Source organism: Phyllobates terribilis, unplaced genomic scaffold, assembly GCF_046119375.1.
Source record: "Phyllobates terribilis strain yellow unplaced genomic scaffold, ASM4611937v1 Scaffold_11__3_contigs__length_659146591, whole genome shotgun sequence".
NCBI classification, from domain to species: Eukaryota; Metazoa; Chordata; class Amphibia; order Anura; family Dendrobatidae; genus Phyllobates; species Phyllobates terribilis.
This window is the reverse complement of record NW_027362771.1, coordinates 441,674,255-441,688,592: the sequence shown is the minus strand read 5'-3', so window position 1 is coordinate 441,688,592 and position 14,338 is coordinate 441,674,255. Positions and strand designations below refer to the sequence as shown.

Here is a 14,338-nt window from a genome sequence, read left to right as displayed (position 1 = left end):
TGGAGGAAAGGCCTGGCCATGTGAAGGTATTGCTGGACTTGTCCCTGAAAGAGCTACATGTTCATATAAATAGTTTGTTGGTGAAGTCCTGCTGATGGATTCCCTTTAAAGGTGTGTTTTACTACACTAGCATTGATGACCTAACCTTAGTATTTAGTGGCCCCTCTCGGGTTCAGCAGATCATCTCAATCATCTGAATAAGATCTTATCTTTAAAACGTGAGTGCAGCCAGGACACAATGTGATGGAGCGGTGCTGTTCATCGCTGTTTACATATGGATGCTGCCAGAGCTGATAACAGCTGATAGATGGGGGTTTTCAATATTAGTGATGTGTAAAACACATTTAACATTGCTGTCACTGAACGCTTATTCCACTAACAGTTACTTCTCTTGACTCCACCATGAGCATGTACGCTGAGTTTGGCCAGACATGCACGGTTTGTGTTTTTGTGCTGGTTGCACATGCTCACTACTACTTCATTCACACAGGGGACTTAAAGGGGTTTTCCGGTCTTAAAATACAGGTCTGCTGTCACTGTTTGCTCTGCGTGCTGTGAGGATTCTCTGCTGCCGGAACGGCGGTCATGTGACTGCAAGTATGCAATTTGCATACTCCCAGCCACACTCAGACTAGACTGTTTCCAGCCTCGCTTAATACACTTGTATTGAACAATGCCACGTCCATCTAGTCAGAATGTGGTCAGGAAAATGCATATCACTATCACTGTCCTAGTTACCAATCATTATTATTTATTTTTTAAGCACCAATGATCATTGATCAATCATCCATACTTTCTTTTGTAATAGCAAGTTGATATATTATATATTTACTGTTTTGTATAACAAACATCTTACGTGCAATCTTCCCCTATTTAGAGTCCTTCTTGTATAAAATACTGCCATTAAAATGACTGTAATAAAATAATTCGCTTTTAATAATACACTGAAATGACTTTAAGCTGGCATTTGATAATCTGGGATGTATGATATTCTGGCAAATTTCCTATGTAATAACCAATTTTCTCAAAATATGGAAGAGAAATAAAATGTCAAACTTTCACTTTCCCTAAGAAACAAAGTTCACCCCAGACACTCTGTTTACAGCCATGCAGGCTCTGTGGGGTGCTGTATATGTGTATATATTCTTTCCTTGAAGTATTGCTTTTAGGAAAGAGTACCCTTGTACATATATATATACTGTATATATATATATATATATATATATATATATATATATACACATACAGTACAGACCAAAAGTTTGGACACACCTTCTCATTTAAAGATTTTTATGTATTTTCATGACTATGAAAATTGTATATTCACACTGAAGGCATCAAAACTATGAATTAACACATGTGGAATTATATACTTAACAAAAAAGTGTGAAACAACTGAAAATATGTCTTATATTCTAGGTTCTTCAAAGTAGCCACCTTTTGCTTTGATGACTGCTTTGCACACTCTTGGCATTTTCTTGATGAGCTTCAAGAGGTAGTCACCGGAAATGGTCTTCCAACAATCTTGAAGGAGTTCCCAGAGATGCTTAGCACTTGTTGGCCCTTTTGCCTTCACTCTGCAGTCCAGCTCACCCCAAACCATCTCGATTGGGTTCAGGTCTGATGACTGTGGAGGCCAGGTCATCTGGCGTAGCACCCCATCACTCGCCTTCTTGGTCAAATAGCCCTTACACAGCCTGGAGGTGTGTTTGGGGTCATTGTCCTGTTGAAAAATAAATGATGGTCCAACTAAACACAAACCGGATGGAATAGCATGCCGCTGCAAGATGCTGTGGTAGCCATGCTGGTTCAGTATGCCTTCAGTTTTGAATAAATCCCCAACAGTGTCACCAGCAAAGCACCCCCACACCATCACACCTCCTCCTCCATGCTTCACGGTGGGAACCAGGCATATAGAGTCCATCCGTTCACCTTTTCTGCGTCGCACAAAGGCACATGGTTGGAACCAAAGATTTCCACTGGTCTAATGTCCATTCCTTGTGTTCTTTAGCCCAAACAAGTCTCTTCTGCTTGTTGCCTGTCCTTAGCAGTGGTTTCCTAGCAGCTATTTCACCATGAAGGCCTGCTGCACAAAGTCTCCTCTTAACAGTTGTTGTAGAGATGTGTCTGCTGCTAGAACTCGGTGTGGCATTGACATGATCTCTAATCTGAGCTGCTGTTAACCTGCGATTTTCTGAGGCTGGTGACTCGGATAAACTTATCCTCAGAAGCAGAGGTGACTCTTGGTCTTCCTTTCCTGGGGCGGTCCTCAAGTGAGCCAGTTTCTTTGTAGCGCTTGATGGTTTTTGCAACTGTACTTGGGGACACTTTCAAAGTTTGCCCAATTTTTCGGACTGACTGACCTTCATTTATTAAAATAATGATGGCCACTCGTTTTTCTTTACTTAGCTGATTTTTTCTTACCATTATACAAATTCTAACAGTCTATTCAGTAGGATTATCAGCTGTGTATCCACCAGACTTCTGCACAACACGACTGATGGTCCCAACCCCATTTATAGGGCAAGAAATCCCACTTATTAAACCTGACAGGGCACACCTGTGAAGTGAAAACCATTTCCGGTGACTACCTCTTGAAGCTCATCAAGAGAATGCCAAGAGTGTGCAAAGCAGTCATCAAAGCAAAAGGTGGCTACTTTGAAGAACCTAGAATATAAGACATATTTTCAGTTGTTTCACACTTTTTTGTTAAGTATATAATTCCACATGTGTTAATTCATAGTTTTGATGCCTTCAGTGTGAATGTACAATTTTCAAAGTCATGAAAATACAGAAAAATCTTTAAATGAGAAGGTGTGTCCAAACTTTTGGTCTGTACTGTATATATACGTGTATATCACAGTGAAGGAAATAATTATTTGATCCCTTGCTGTTTTTGTAAGTTTGCCCACTGACAAAGACATGAACAGTCTATAATTTTAAGGGTAGGTTAATTTTAACATTGAGAGATAGAATATCCCAAAAAAAATCAAGAAAATCACATTGTATAAATCAGATAAATTTATTTGCATTTTGCAGTGAGAAATAAGTATTTGATCCCTCTGGCAAACAACACTTAATACTTGGTGGCAAAACCCTTGCTGGCAAGCACAGCAGTCAGACGTTTTTTGTAGTTGATGATGAGGGTTGCGCACACGTCAGGGGGAATTTTGCTCCACTCCTCTTTGCAGATCATTTCTAAATCATTAAGATTTTGAGTTTGTCGCTTGGCAACTCGGAGCTTCAACTCCATCCATAAGTTTTCTATGGGATTAAGGTCTGGAGACTGACTAGGCCACTCCATGACCTTAATGTGCTTCTTTTTGAGCCACTCTTTTGTTGCCTTGGCTATATGTTTTGGGTCATTGTCTTGCTGGAAGACCCAGCCACAACCCATTTTTAATGTCCTGGCAGAGGGAAGGAGGTTGTCACTCAGTATTTTAGGGTACATGACTCCATCCATTCTCCCATTGATGTGATGAAGCAGTCCTGGGCCCTGTAATGCAGCGACTCGCTGGCATTACGGTAATGGTCCAGGATGTGTCTTACCTGACCATGTACCTTCCCCCTCAGGTGACTGGTCACATGACTGTGACATAGCACAGGTCCTGCGCGCACAGAATGTCTGTCTGATCACATGACTGTGACATCAGCAAGGTCCTGTCTGTGTGTGTGTGTGTGTGTGTGTGTGTGCAGAGGATGGATATATAAACCCTGCTTGATGGGAGACAGGTGTGTTCTGTGAGAGAGGCGGAAGGCCTGTTCCCGTGTGTGTGGGACACCGACCGTGTGAGGCCTAGCGAGGCCGAGTGAAGCCTGGTGCCTGAAAGGTCGAGACTGGATCCTGTGTGGATGCTAGTGGCCTTGGAAGGCAGAGGCTTGATGAAGAGTCCTGAAAGGCAAAGCCTGGATCCTGTGTGGATGTCAGTGGCCTTTGAGGGAACGACGGCTAGAGACCCCCACCTGGGAAGCTGCAAAGCCACAGTGGTGGCGGATTAAATGGACTGCAGCAGCTAAAACCCGGCAAAGGTAATACACTTTGTTATATGGACTCTTATATAGACATTGCTATAGTATTACCTTGCTGAAGGCTGGGCCTGTCTGCTACTTGAGAGACTCCCGGATGTTAAGTGTGTAAACATGCCGGTGAGAAACTAAGAAGGACTGTGTAATATGCGGTTTATGATAATCTAATAAACTGCTGTATTGAGAAAACACCGGAAGGACATTGCACGTGTGCTTAATTTACCCGGTGCAGCGAGTATCCCCCCATTATGATGACTAGTGCTGCCTTACAGCCCTTAGCAGTGAAACACCCCCAAAACATAATGTTTCCACCTCCATGCTTGACAGTGGGGATGGTATTCTTTAGGTCATAGGCAGCATTTCTCTTCTTCCAAACATGGCGAGTTGAGTTAATGCCAAAGAGCTCAATTTTTGTCTCATCTGACCACAGCACCTTCTCCCAATAACTCACAGAATCATCCAGGTGTTCATTGGCAAACTTCAGACGGGCCTGCACATGTGCCTTCTTGAGCAGGGGGACCTTGCGGGCACTGCAGGATTTTAAACATTTAAGGCGTAATGTGTTACCAATGGTTTTCTTGGTAACTGTGGTCCCAGCTGCCTTGAGATCATTAAGAAGTTCCCCCCGTGTAGTTTTAGGCTAATCTCTCACCTTCCTCATGATCAAGCATACCCACACGAGGTGAGATTTTGCATGGTGCCCCAGATCGATGTCGATTGACAGTCATTTTGTATTTCTTCCACTTTCTTACTATTGCACCACCAGTTGTCGCCTTCTCACCCAGCGTCTTACTTATGGTTTTGTAGCCCATTCCAGCTTTGTGCAGGTCTATGATCTTGTCCCTGACATCCTTAGAAAGCTCTTTGGTCTTGCCCATGTTGTAGAGGTTAGAGTCTGACTGATTAATTGAGTCTGTGGACAGGAGTCTTTTATACAGGTGACTATGTAAGACAGCTGTCTTTAATGCAGGTAACGAGTTGATTAGGAGCATCTAACTGGTCTGTAGGAGCCAGAACTCATAATGGTTTGTAGGGGATCAAATACTTATTTCTCATTGCAAAATGCAAATAAACTTATCTAATTTATACAATGTGATTTTCTTGATTTTTTTGGGATATTCTATCTCTCAATGTTAAAATTAACCTACCCTTAAAATTATAGACTGTTCATGTCTTTGTCAGTGGGAAAACTTAGAAAGACAGCAAGGGATCAAATAATTATTTCCTTCACTGTATATATATATATATATATATATATGTATATATATATATATATATATATATATATATATACAGTACAGACCAAAAGTTTGGAGACACCTTTTCATTTAATGATTTTTCTGTATTTTCATGACTTTGAAAATTGTACATTCACACTGAAGGCATCAAAACTATGAATTAACACATGTGGAATTACATACTTAACAAAAAAGTGTGAAACAACTGAAAATATGTCTTATATCCTAGGTTCTTAAAAGTAGCCACCTTTTGCTTTGATGACTGCTTTGCACACTCTTGGCATTCTCTTGATGAGCTCCAAGAGGTAGTCACCGGAAATGGTCTTCCAACAATCTTGAAGGAGTTCCCAGAGATGAGTAGCACTTGTTGGCCCTTTTGCCTTCACTCTGTGGTCCAGCTCACCCAAAACCATCTCGATTGGGTTCAGGTCTGGTGACTGTGGAGGCCAGGTCATCTGGCGTAGCACCCCATCACTCTCCTACTTGGTCAAATAGCCCTTACACAGCCTGGAGGTGTGTTTGGGGTCATTGTCCTGTTGAAAAATAAATGATGGTCCAACTAAACGCAATCCGGATGGAATAGCATGCCGCTGCAAGATGCTGTGGTAGCCATGCTGGTTCAGTATGCCTTCAATTTTGAATAAATCCCCAACAGTGTCACCAGCAAAGCACCCCCACGTCATCACACCTCCTCCTCCATGCTTCACGGTGGGAACCAGGCATGTAGAGTCCATCCGTTCACCTTTTCTGCGTCGCACAAAGACACGGTGTTCGGAACCAAAGATCTCAAATTTGGACTCATCAGACCAAAGCACAGATTTCCACTGGTCTAATGTCCATTCCTTGTGTTCTTTAGCCCAAACAAGTCTCTTCTGCTTGTTGCCTGACCTTAGCAGTGGTTTCCCAGCAGCTATTTTACCATGAAGGCCTGCTGCACAAAGTCTCCTCTTAACAGTTGTTGAAGAGATGTGTCTGCTGCTAGAACTCTGTGTGGCATTGACCTGGTCTCTAATCTGAGCTGCTGTTAACCTGCGATTTCTGAGGCTGGTGACTCGGATAAACGTATCCTCAGAAGCGGTGACTCTTGGTCTTCCTTTCCTGGGGCAGTTCTCATGTAAGCCAGTTTCTTTGTAGCGCTTGATGGTTTTTGCAACTGCACTTGGGGACACTTTCAAAGTTTGGCCAATTTTTCGGACTGACTGACCTTCATTTCTTAAAGTAATGATGGCCACTCGTTTTTCTTTACTTAGCTGCTTTTTCTTGCCATAATACAAATTCTAACAGTCTATTCAGTAGGACTATCAGCTGTGTATCCACCTGACTTCTGCACAACACACCTGATGGTCCCAACCCCAATTATAAGGCAATAAATCCCACTTATTAAACCTGACAGGGCACACCTGTGAAGTGAAAACCTTTTCCGGTGACTACCTCTTGAAGCTCATCAAGAGAATGCCAAGAGTGTGCAAAGCAGTCATCAAAGCAAAAGGTGGCTACTTTGAAGAACCTAGAATATAAGACATATTTTCAGTTATTTCACACTTTTTTGTTAAGTATATAATTCCACATGTGTTAATTCATAGTTTTGATGCCTTCAGTGTGAATGTACAATTTTCAAAGTCATGAAAATACAGAAAAATCTTTAAATGAGAAGGTGTCTCCAAACTTTTGGTCTGTACTGTATATATATATATATATATACATATCAAAAGAATGCAGCAGCACTCCATATGGCCAAGATATGTCTTAACAATGAAAATATTAGATCTAAACTGTTTTGCTCAGCAACAATTACTTACAAAAAACAAAGGTTTTTAGCGCATAAATTGGCCAATTCGTGTGTGCCCATCAACCATGGCAAGGTAACCTCCCCCTGAACTACTGCGCCTTCCATGCCACTTTGGGGCTACAAGCCTACAACTAAACAGACAAACATGTCTTCTTCTAGGTTAAAAACACCTACATTTAAGGGACAGCAGAGCTGTTTATACAACACCTGTTGGTTAATGAGAGGATGGCAGAATCAGGCAAGAGGCAGTTACACCCCCTTATAGTAATACACACATGAATTGGCCAATTTCTGCGCTAAAAACCTTTGTTTTTTGTAAGTACTTGTTGATGAGCAAAACAGTTTAGATCTAATCTTTTCATTGTTAAGACGTATCTTGGCCATATGGAGTGCTGCTGCATTCTTTTGATATATTTTATAGTTATAGCAGCTGGCACCAGTTCACACTAGGAGGTGCTGGTCAGGTTTCTCTGGTTTGTATTACTATAAGGGGGTGTAACTGCCTCTTGCCTGATTCTGCCATCCTCCCATTAACCAGCAGGTGTTGTATAAGCAGCTCTGCTGTCCCTTTAAATGTAGGTGTTTTTAGCCCAGAAGAAGACATGTTTGTCCGTTTAGTTGTAGGCTTGTATCCCAAAAGTGGCATGGAAGGCAGAGTAGTTACCCATTATGGGGGGGTTACCTTGCCGTGGTTGATGGGCACACATGAATTGGCCAATTTATGCACTAAAAACCATTGTTTTTTGTAAGTACTTGTTGCTGAGCAAAACAGTTTAGATCTAATCTTTTCATTGTTAAGACGCATCTTGGCCATATGGAGTGCTGCTGCATTCTTTTGATATATTTTATAGTTACGGCAGCTGGCACCAGTTCACACTAGGAGGTGCTGGTCAGGTTTCTCTGGTTTGTATATATATATATATAGTACACAATATAGCATGCCATAATTGATATTGGAGGTATACAAATGCACAGCAGAGGCATTGCGCCTTTCTATGAGTAGCAAATTGTGATAATCCCACACCTATCAAGTCTTTGGTGGTATTTTTTATAGGGAACCTGTCATGTCCCCAAATGCTATTAAACTGCAGATATAGGGTTAATAGCTTTACAATGCTGTATGACCTCTTTACTAAAAGCATGGCTCCTGGGATAAAATGTACTTTAGTCCTCCTGGCAGCCTCCAGTGTACTGGCGCAGCTTCAGTCACCGTTCAGTATACAGTAAGCTGCGGATGTAAGTACACCCTGGCACTTTGATTGACAGTTCGCAGTGCAGTGCATCTGTGCAGAGCGCGCTGTCAATCAAAATGCTGGGTGTGCTTACAGCTGCCAATCACTATGTACTGAGCAATGACTGTAGCTGATCCATGCACACCTCTATGACTGAAAGCCAGAGGTTTTTTTTTTGTTGCTCAAATATGAAAAAAGATCCGTGATTTTTTCAGTTTGTTGGATCCATTTTTTGGCCCATGTGTGGGTTTTTACAATCTCTTTTGCACCTATTTCTCTCATATGAAAAAAATCTTAGCATTTGCAATAAGTAGTAAAATATGGACAATATACAGATGACATCTGTGTCCTATCCATTTTCCTCAAGGGCCAATGACTTTGCATTGGCGACTCTGTTACGCAACACGGATCAAGATAGAACAAGCCTCCGTTTTTCTTTTATTTGCTGACCATGAAAAAAAAAAAAGGACATGTGAAAAGGCATGTTCCATGTAATTTGCCTTGTGCTCTATCTGTAAAAATAACAAATATCACATGTACCAACAAATCTGTAGTGTTAAAGAGCCCTAAATTGAAGATATACATATTTAATTCACTTTAAGAATCCATCCACAATAACACAATATCATGTGATGAATCATAATAAAATCATGCAGGGTTCCTGAGGTTCCTACCGTCTCCATTGCCGTTTCCAGATTTATTATTCAGGATATGATCATAGTAGAAACCATTATAGAAAGGAAGGCAGTGACAAGTGCCGACGAGTATGAGGAAGGCAGCTATTCCCGTCTGCATGGCGACTTACTAGGTCTGTGCTCCAGATGAACCATCTCTGAAAAGAAAGACAAAACAAGGATGTAACATTTGCCAATTTAAATTCTTCCATAACATTGACTTTTTTCTTTACCTTTCATTATCAAGACTGCCCTAGAGATGTAGGGCTATTATTAATAATTAAGTACATTAAAGGGAAGCTATTATCAGAAAATAACTTGTTTAAATCAGGTTTTATGTTACATGTAATTAAAAAAAAATGCCAGTGTTTTTTCTTTTCATTTTACAATCTTTATTAACAATATTATAAATTTTACAATTTTCACATTGACGATGGGGGCTTTTTTAGACCACAATGACCACAATGACCACAATCAAACCCAATCTTTTGTACTGAAGCATCTAATGATTGTGTGCAAAATTCATTATGAAGAGAGGTCAACTGTGACATGAAATCTCCCTTTGTGATTGCCATATCTGTCATTGTAATCCTGCCTCTTATGATAAGGGCAGCACGGTGGCTCAGTGGTTAGCACTGTAGCCTTGCAGCGCTGGGTTCAAATCCCACCAAGGACAACATCCGCAAGGAGTTTGTATGTTCTCCCCGTGTTTGCGTGGGTTTCCCCCCACATTCCAAAGACATACTGATAGGGAATTTAGATTGTGAGCCCCAATGGGGACAGCAATTATAACGTATGTAAAGCGCTGCGGAATATGTTGGCGCTATACAAAAATAAAGATTATTATTATTATAGGGATCTATGTCAAAAACTCTTTCTGAAAGGGCTCATTCACACAACCGTATTTTCAGTCCAAATGCTGTCCGTGAAAAAAGCGGACAGCACTTGAATAAATGTTATTACATGGGGCAGTGCAAATGAGCGATTTTTTTTTCACTTACCGAATCTGCTTGTGAAAAAATCGCAGAAGCACTAGTTTCCTCTGTAAATCGGATGAGACTCACCCATTCAAGTGTATGGGTGAGTGAAAAAAAATCGGATGCCACACAGAGCCACAGTATAGCATACGATTTTTACAGATACGTTGTAAATCTGTAACATAGGAAACTGTAAATGGTCTCGTAAATGATTAATAGCTGCTGTGGTAAAAAAAAAAATGAGAACAGATCCTCCAGAGGTTCCACTGGCCTGGCTGTCACCGAGAGATCATGAATTATTGTAGGTCCTGTCCCATCTGCCAGCTCACTTGCGTAGTCCCTTAGTGCCATTGCCCATCATTGAGGTCCCGTTTGAACGCATAGCCATGGATCTAGTCTGACTCCTGGTCAAGTCTGCCAGAGGTCATCAGTATATCCTGGTGGTCCTGGACTATGCTACATGGTATCCAGAGGCATAAGACTATGAAACTACTCCTCTAAGTGTATAGATCTGGAGTTGGTCCATATCTTTTCCAGAACAGGGTGTCTTAAGGAGATCCTAACGGACCAAGGGACTCCATTCATGTCAAAAGTGATGAGAGAGTTGTGCAAAACCCTGCAAATTACACAACTCAAGACCTCAGTGTACCACCCACAGACAGACGGTCTGGTGGAAAGGTTTAATAAAACCTTGAAGGCCATGCTTAAGAAGGTCATAGAGAAAGACGGCCAAGACTGGGACTGTCTACTGCCATACCTGTTATTCTCCATCAGAGAAGTCCCACAGTCCTCTACAGGGTTTTCCCCGTTTGAGCTTTTGTATGGCCAAAACCCCTGTAGACTCCTGGATATAGCGAAGGAGACCTGGGAAACAGAGGTTTCACCATACAGGAGCATGATCAAGCATGTCACCCAAATGCAAGAAAGGATTGCTGAAGTAATGCCCATTGTGAGAGAGCACCTCATCGAGGCGCAAGAGGTCACGGGTATACAACTAGTCGGCAAGGGTGAGACAGTTCAGCCCTGGATATCAGGTACTAGTACAGGTACCCACAATAGAGAGCAAATTTCTGGCCAAATGGCAGGACCCCTACGAAATGGTAGAAAACATTGGCGAGTTTAATTATAAGGTCCACCAACAGGGGAGAAGGAAGCCCTACCAGGTGTACCACGTCGATCTGATCAAGACATGGCGATATAGGGACCCCATAGAAGCTCCATGTTTGCTGACCAAGTCCGAAGATGACGTGAAAGATGTCAGAAACGCTGTCACCTGCCCAGAAACAGCAGTGCCAAGAATTTCTTCATTGGAACAGAGACCTGTTGCCAGGTTGTACTCAGGTCATAGAAAATTAAGTCCGCACGGAGCCTCATGTCCGAGCAAGTTTGCAGCCATATCAGCTTCTCGAAGCTCGCCGAGAGGTAACCTCGAAGGAGGTGAAACTAATGTTGAACCTAGGTGTCATTGAAGAGTCCAAGAGCGGCTGGTCCAGTCCCAGTGTCTTGGTGCAGAACCAGATGGAGAATGGCAGTTTTTCAATGACTGCAAGAAGCTGAATGACGTTTCTAAATTTGACACATATCCAATGCCCCATGTTGACAAGCTCATTGAAAGGCTGGGGCCAGCCCGGTACATTACCACTCTAGACCAAGGATGCCAAGGAGAAGACGGCCTTTTCAACACCAGATAGTTGTTTCCAGAATGTCAGGATGCCATTTGGGTTGCAGTGAGCTCCAGCCAACTTCCAGAGAACCATGGCCAGAATTCTAGCTCCCCACAAGAAGTACGCAGCAGCCTACCTGGATGACATCGTGCTCTTCAGCCAGAATTGGGGAAGTCATCTAGGCGTGATCGGTGAAAGGGTTAACAGAGCACGCTCGCGCAACACTAGTCACTACCGTTGGTTCAACATGATAGCGGAACCTCTGACGGAGCTCCTTAAGGGTAAGAAATCGGCTATGGCCAAATGGTCTCCAGTAGCTATGACAGCATTCCAGGAACTGAGGCTAGCCTTATGTAAACAGCCAGTGTTGGTGGCTCCGAACTTCTCCAAGGAGTTTGTGGTCCAGACGCACGCATCGGATGTCAGATTAGGGGCCGTCTTGTCTCAGGAAGTGAACGGCAAAGAACACCCAATAATGTACCTGAGTCGGAAATTATCTTCCAGCTAGAAAAACTACTCTGTCGTGGAGAAGGAGTGTTTGGCCATCAGGTTGGCATTGGACACTTTAAGATACTACCTTTTAGGCAGGATGTTCAGGTTAGTGTCAGACCATTCCCTGCTAAGGTGGATGACGCAGAAGGAAAATAATGTGAGTGACCAGGTGGTTCCTAGCTCTTCAGGATTTTAGCTTCCAAATAGAGCATAGGCCTGGAAAACTGCATAGCAATGCTGACGCTCTGTTGAAGGTCCACTGTATGATGGCGGAAGGTGCCAAAACCCCCGCTTTGGGAAGAGGGGGGGGGTATGCAAGATGGCCGCATTATTGAAGGGAGATATGTATCACAGAGGTAGTTATCCTCAGTGATATAAGACAGGAAGCAAGCACCAGCACATATAGTGCTGAGAGTGTTAATAGGGCGAGGCAAGGACCAGGTTTACGAGCAGTCAGAGAGATGGTTGGGACTGGCTGCTCACATATCCCCACCCCGGGGTGCGGTATGGCGGATATAAGGAAGTCCAGCTCTATAATTTGTGGTCTGTGTGTGCAAGGTGAAAATACCTTGCTTGCATGGCTCAGTCTCTGCTAGAGGCTGAGTGAAGGACTGACATTTAAATGGGTGAGCCTGTGGACTGTTTATTTTCTGTTTTGGTTTTGCTGTACCTTTAGTACCTAGAAAAAGCTATTTTGTTTTGTTAAGCTGGATGGTTTATGGACATTTAATAAACCGCACATTTGTTTTGAACCATCGAATCGGACTCGTGTGTGTGTGCACCAGCGTCTACCAGAGAGATGATCCCTTACAATGCCCATTATAATTATTGATCAATATATCTTCATAAGCGATAAAGTTACATTTTTCTTACACAAAGTTCCAAATCCTTTAGAGTTAAATGAGTTAACTACTTTATACTTACATTTCAGAAATGTCATATACTGATATATAATGACATAGGAAATACTAAAATATGTCAGGGTGTATCTTAGGCAAAGTTCACATCCCATTTTATCTCATGTTCAGTGTCTCCATCGAAGACTACGTACAAACTCCCACTAAGCAGGATTCGTGCGTATGTGCTGACGAAGGCCATTGACAGTAATGATGCAGAACAGGTCACTCATGTTTCAGTGACCTGTTAGTCAGAGACAGGAGACAGGAATGGAGAAGGGCAGGAGAGCTGTCAGTGCAGGGCCCACCCACTGCACTTGCATCTCATTAGCTTACAATTTCAAGTATGGATTTCTCTAAAACAACAAAACAGATTTGTACAGAAAGGTAATGATTTACTCAGCATTAAAGCGCCTTTACATGCATGACATTAGTTTGGGGTATAAAATTCTGATAATAATATAATCAGAATTTTCAGAATAATCAGAATCTATAATCAGCAAAAATATTTTTTTGTCCTTAGGTACCATGTAAGGTATTGCTGTGAATGTCAATATATGAAAATCAATAAGTTTGGAGATAGATCTAAGGATATTATCACTGGCATCCCCTGAGGAAGTCAAGCACAAAACGTGCGTTGGGGTAGAGGGACTCGGGACTCTATTGGCACCTGCATCGTGGCAGCCCTTTTTAGGCACTAACAATTTGACTGAGCCTGTATACTATGTATTTTCTCTAGCCTCCAGGCACTAGCCTTATATACATTGTACTTTAGGTGAGTTACAACTTGTTGATTTGTTTCTAGGTTCTTTTGTAGCACCTATTGCCATTGGATATGCTTCTGCCTTTGTGGGTACATATTCATTAGCCACTCATTGCTCCATAGTATACAACCCTTTGGGTACATACTGTACCTGAGATGCTTATAACTGAATATTGTGGCAGCCCTATACTGTGTCCTGCTGTCCTTCACAGTCTGAGGTGCTTTTTCATTTTATTTATGTGTTTTTGTATATATTTCTTTTTGTGTAATAACATTTGCTGTTTTTATACTCTTGCTGGTACAGTTTGGTCAGTGATCATATCCTTAGATCTATCTCCCAACCTATTGATTTTCATAAAATTCTGATGACAGGTTTTCTTTAAATAGAGCTCTTAAGTTACAAAAACATGGATGGAAGGGTATAGTTGATGTACTCTAAGGCTGTGTGCCCACGTAGCATTTTTCAAGCGTATATGCTGCGGAATTTCCGCAGCGTAAACGCTTGAAAAACGCATGTATATCCGCACCCCATGGTCCCCAATGGGATTCCGCAAGTTCTATGCACATGCTGCGGATTTTTCCGCAGC

General features: G+C 42.2%; 1 protein-coding gene across 1 annotated transcript in view; it reads right to left on the bottom strand.

Moving 5' to 3' along the window:
- Positions 1 to 14,338, bottom strand: part of HAPLN3 (hyaluronan and proteoglycan link protein 3) — a 73,060-nt gene that overhangs the window by 31,173 nt on the left and 27,549 nt on the right. The window contains exon 2 of the mRNA XM_073653270.1: positions 8,960 to 9,117. Coding sequence (XP_073509371.1) covers positions 8,960 to 9,080 — 121 coding nt within the window. The 5' untranslated portion in view covers positions 9,081 to 9,117. The remainder of the gene's footprint in view (positions 1 to 8,959; positions 9,118 to 14,338) is intronic.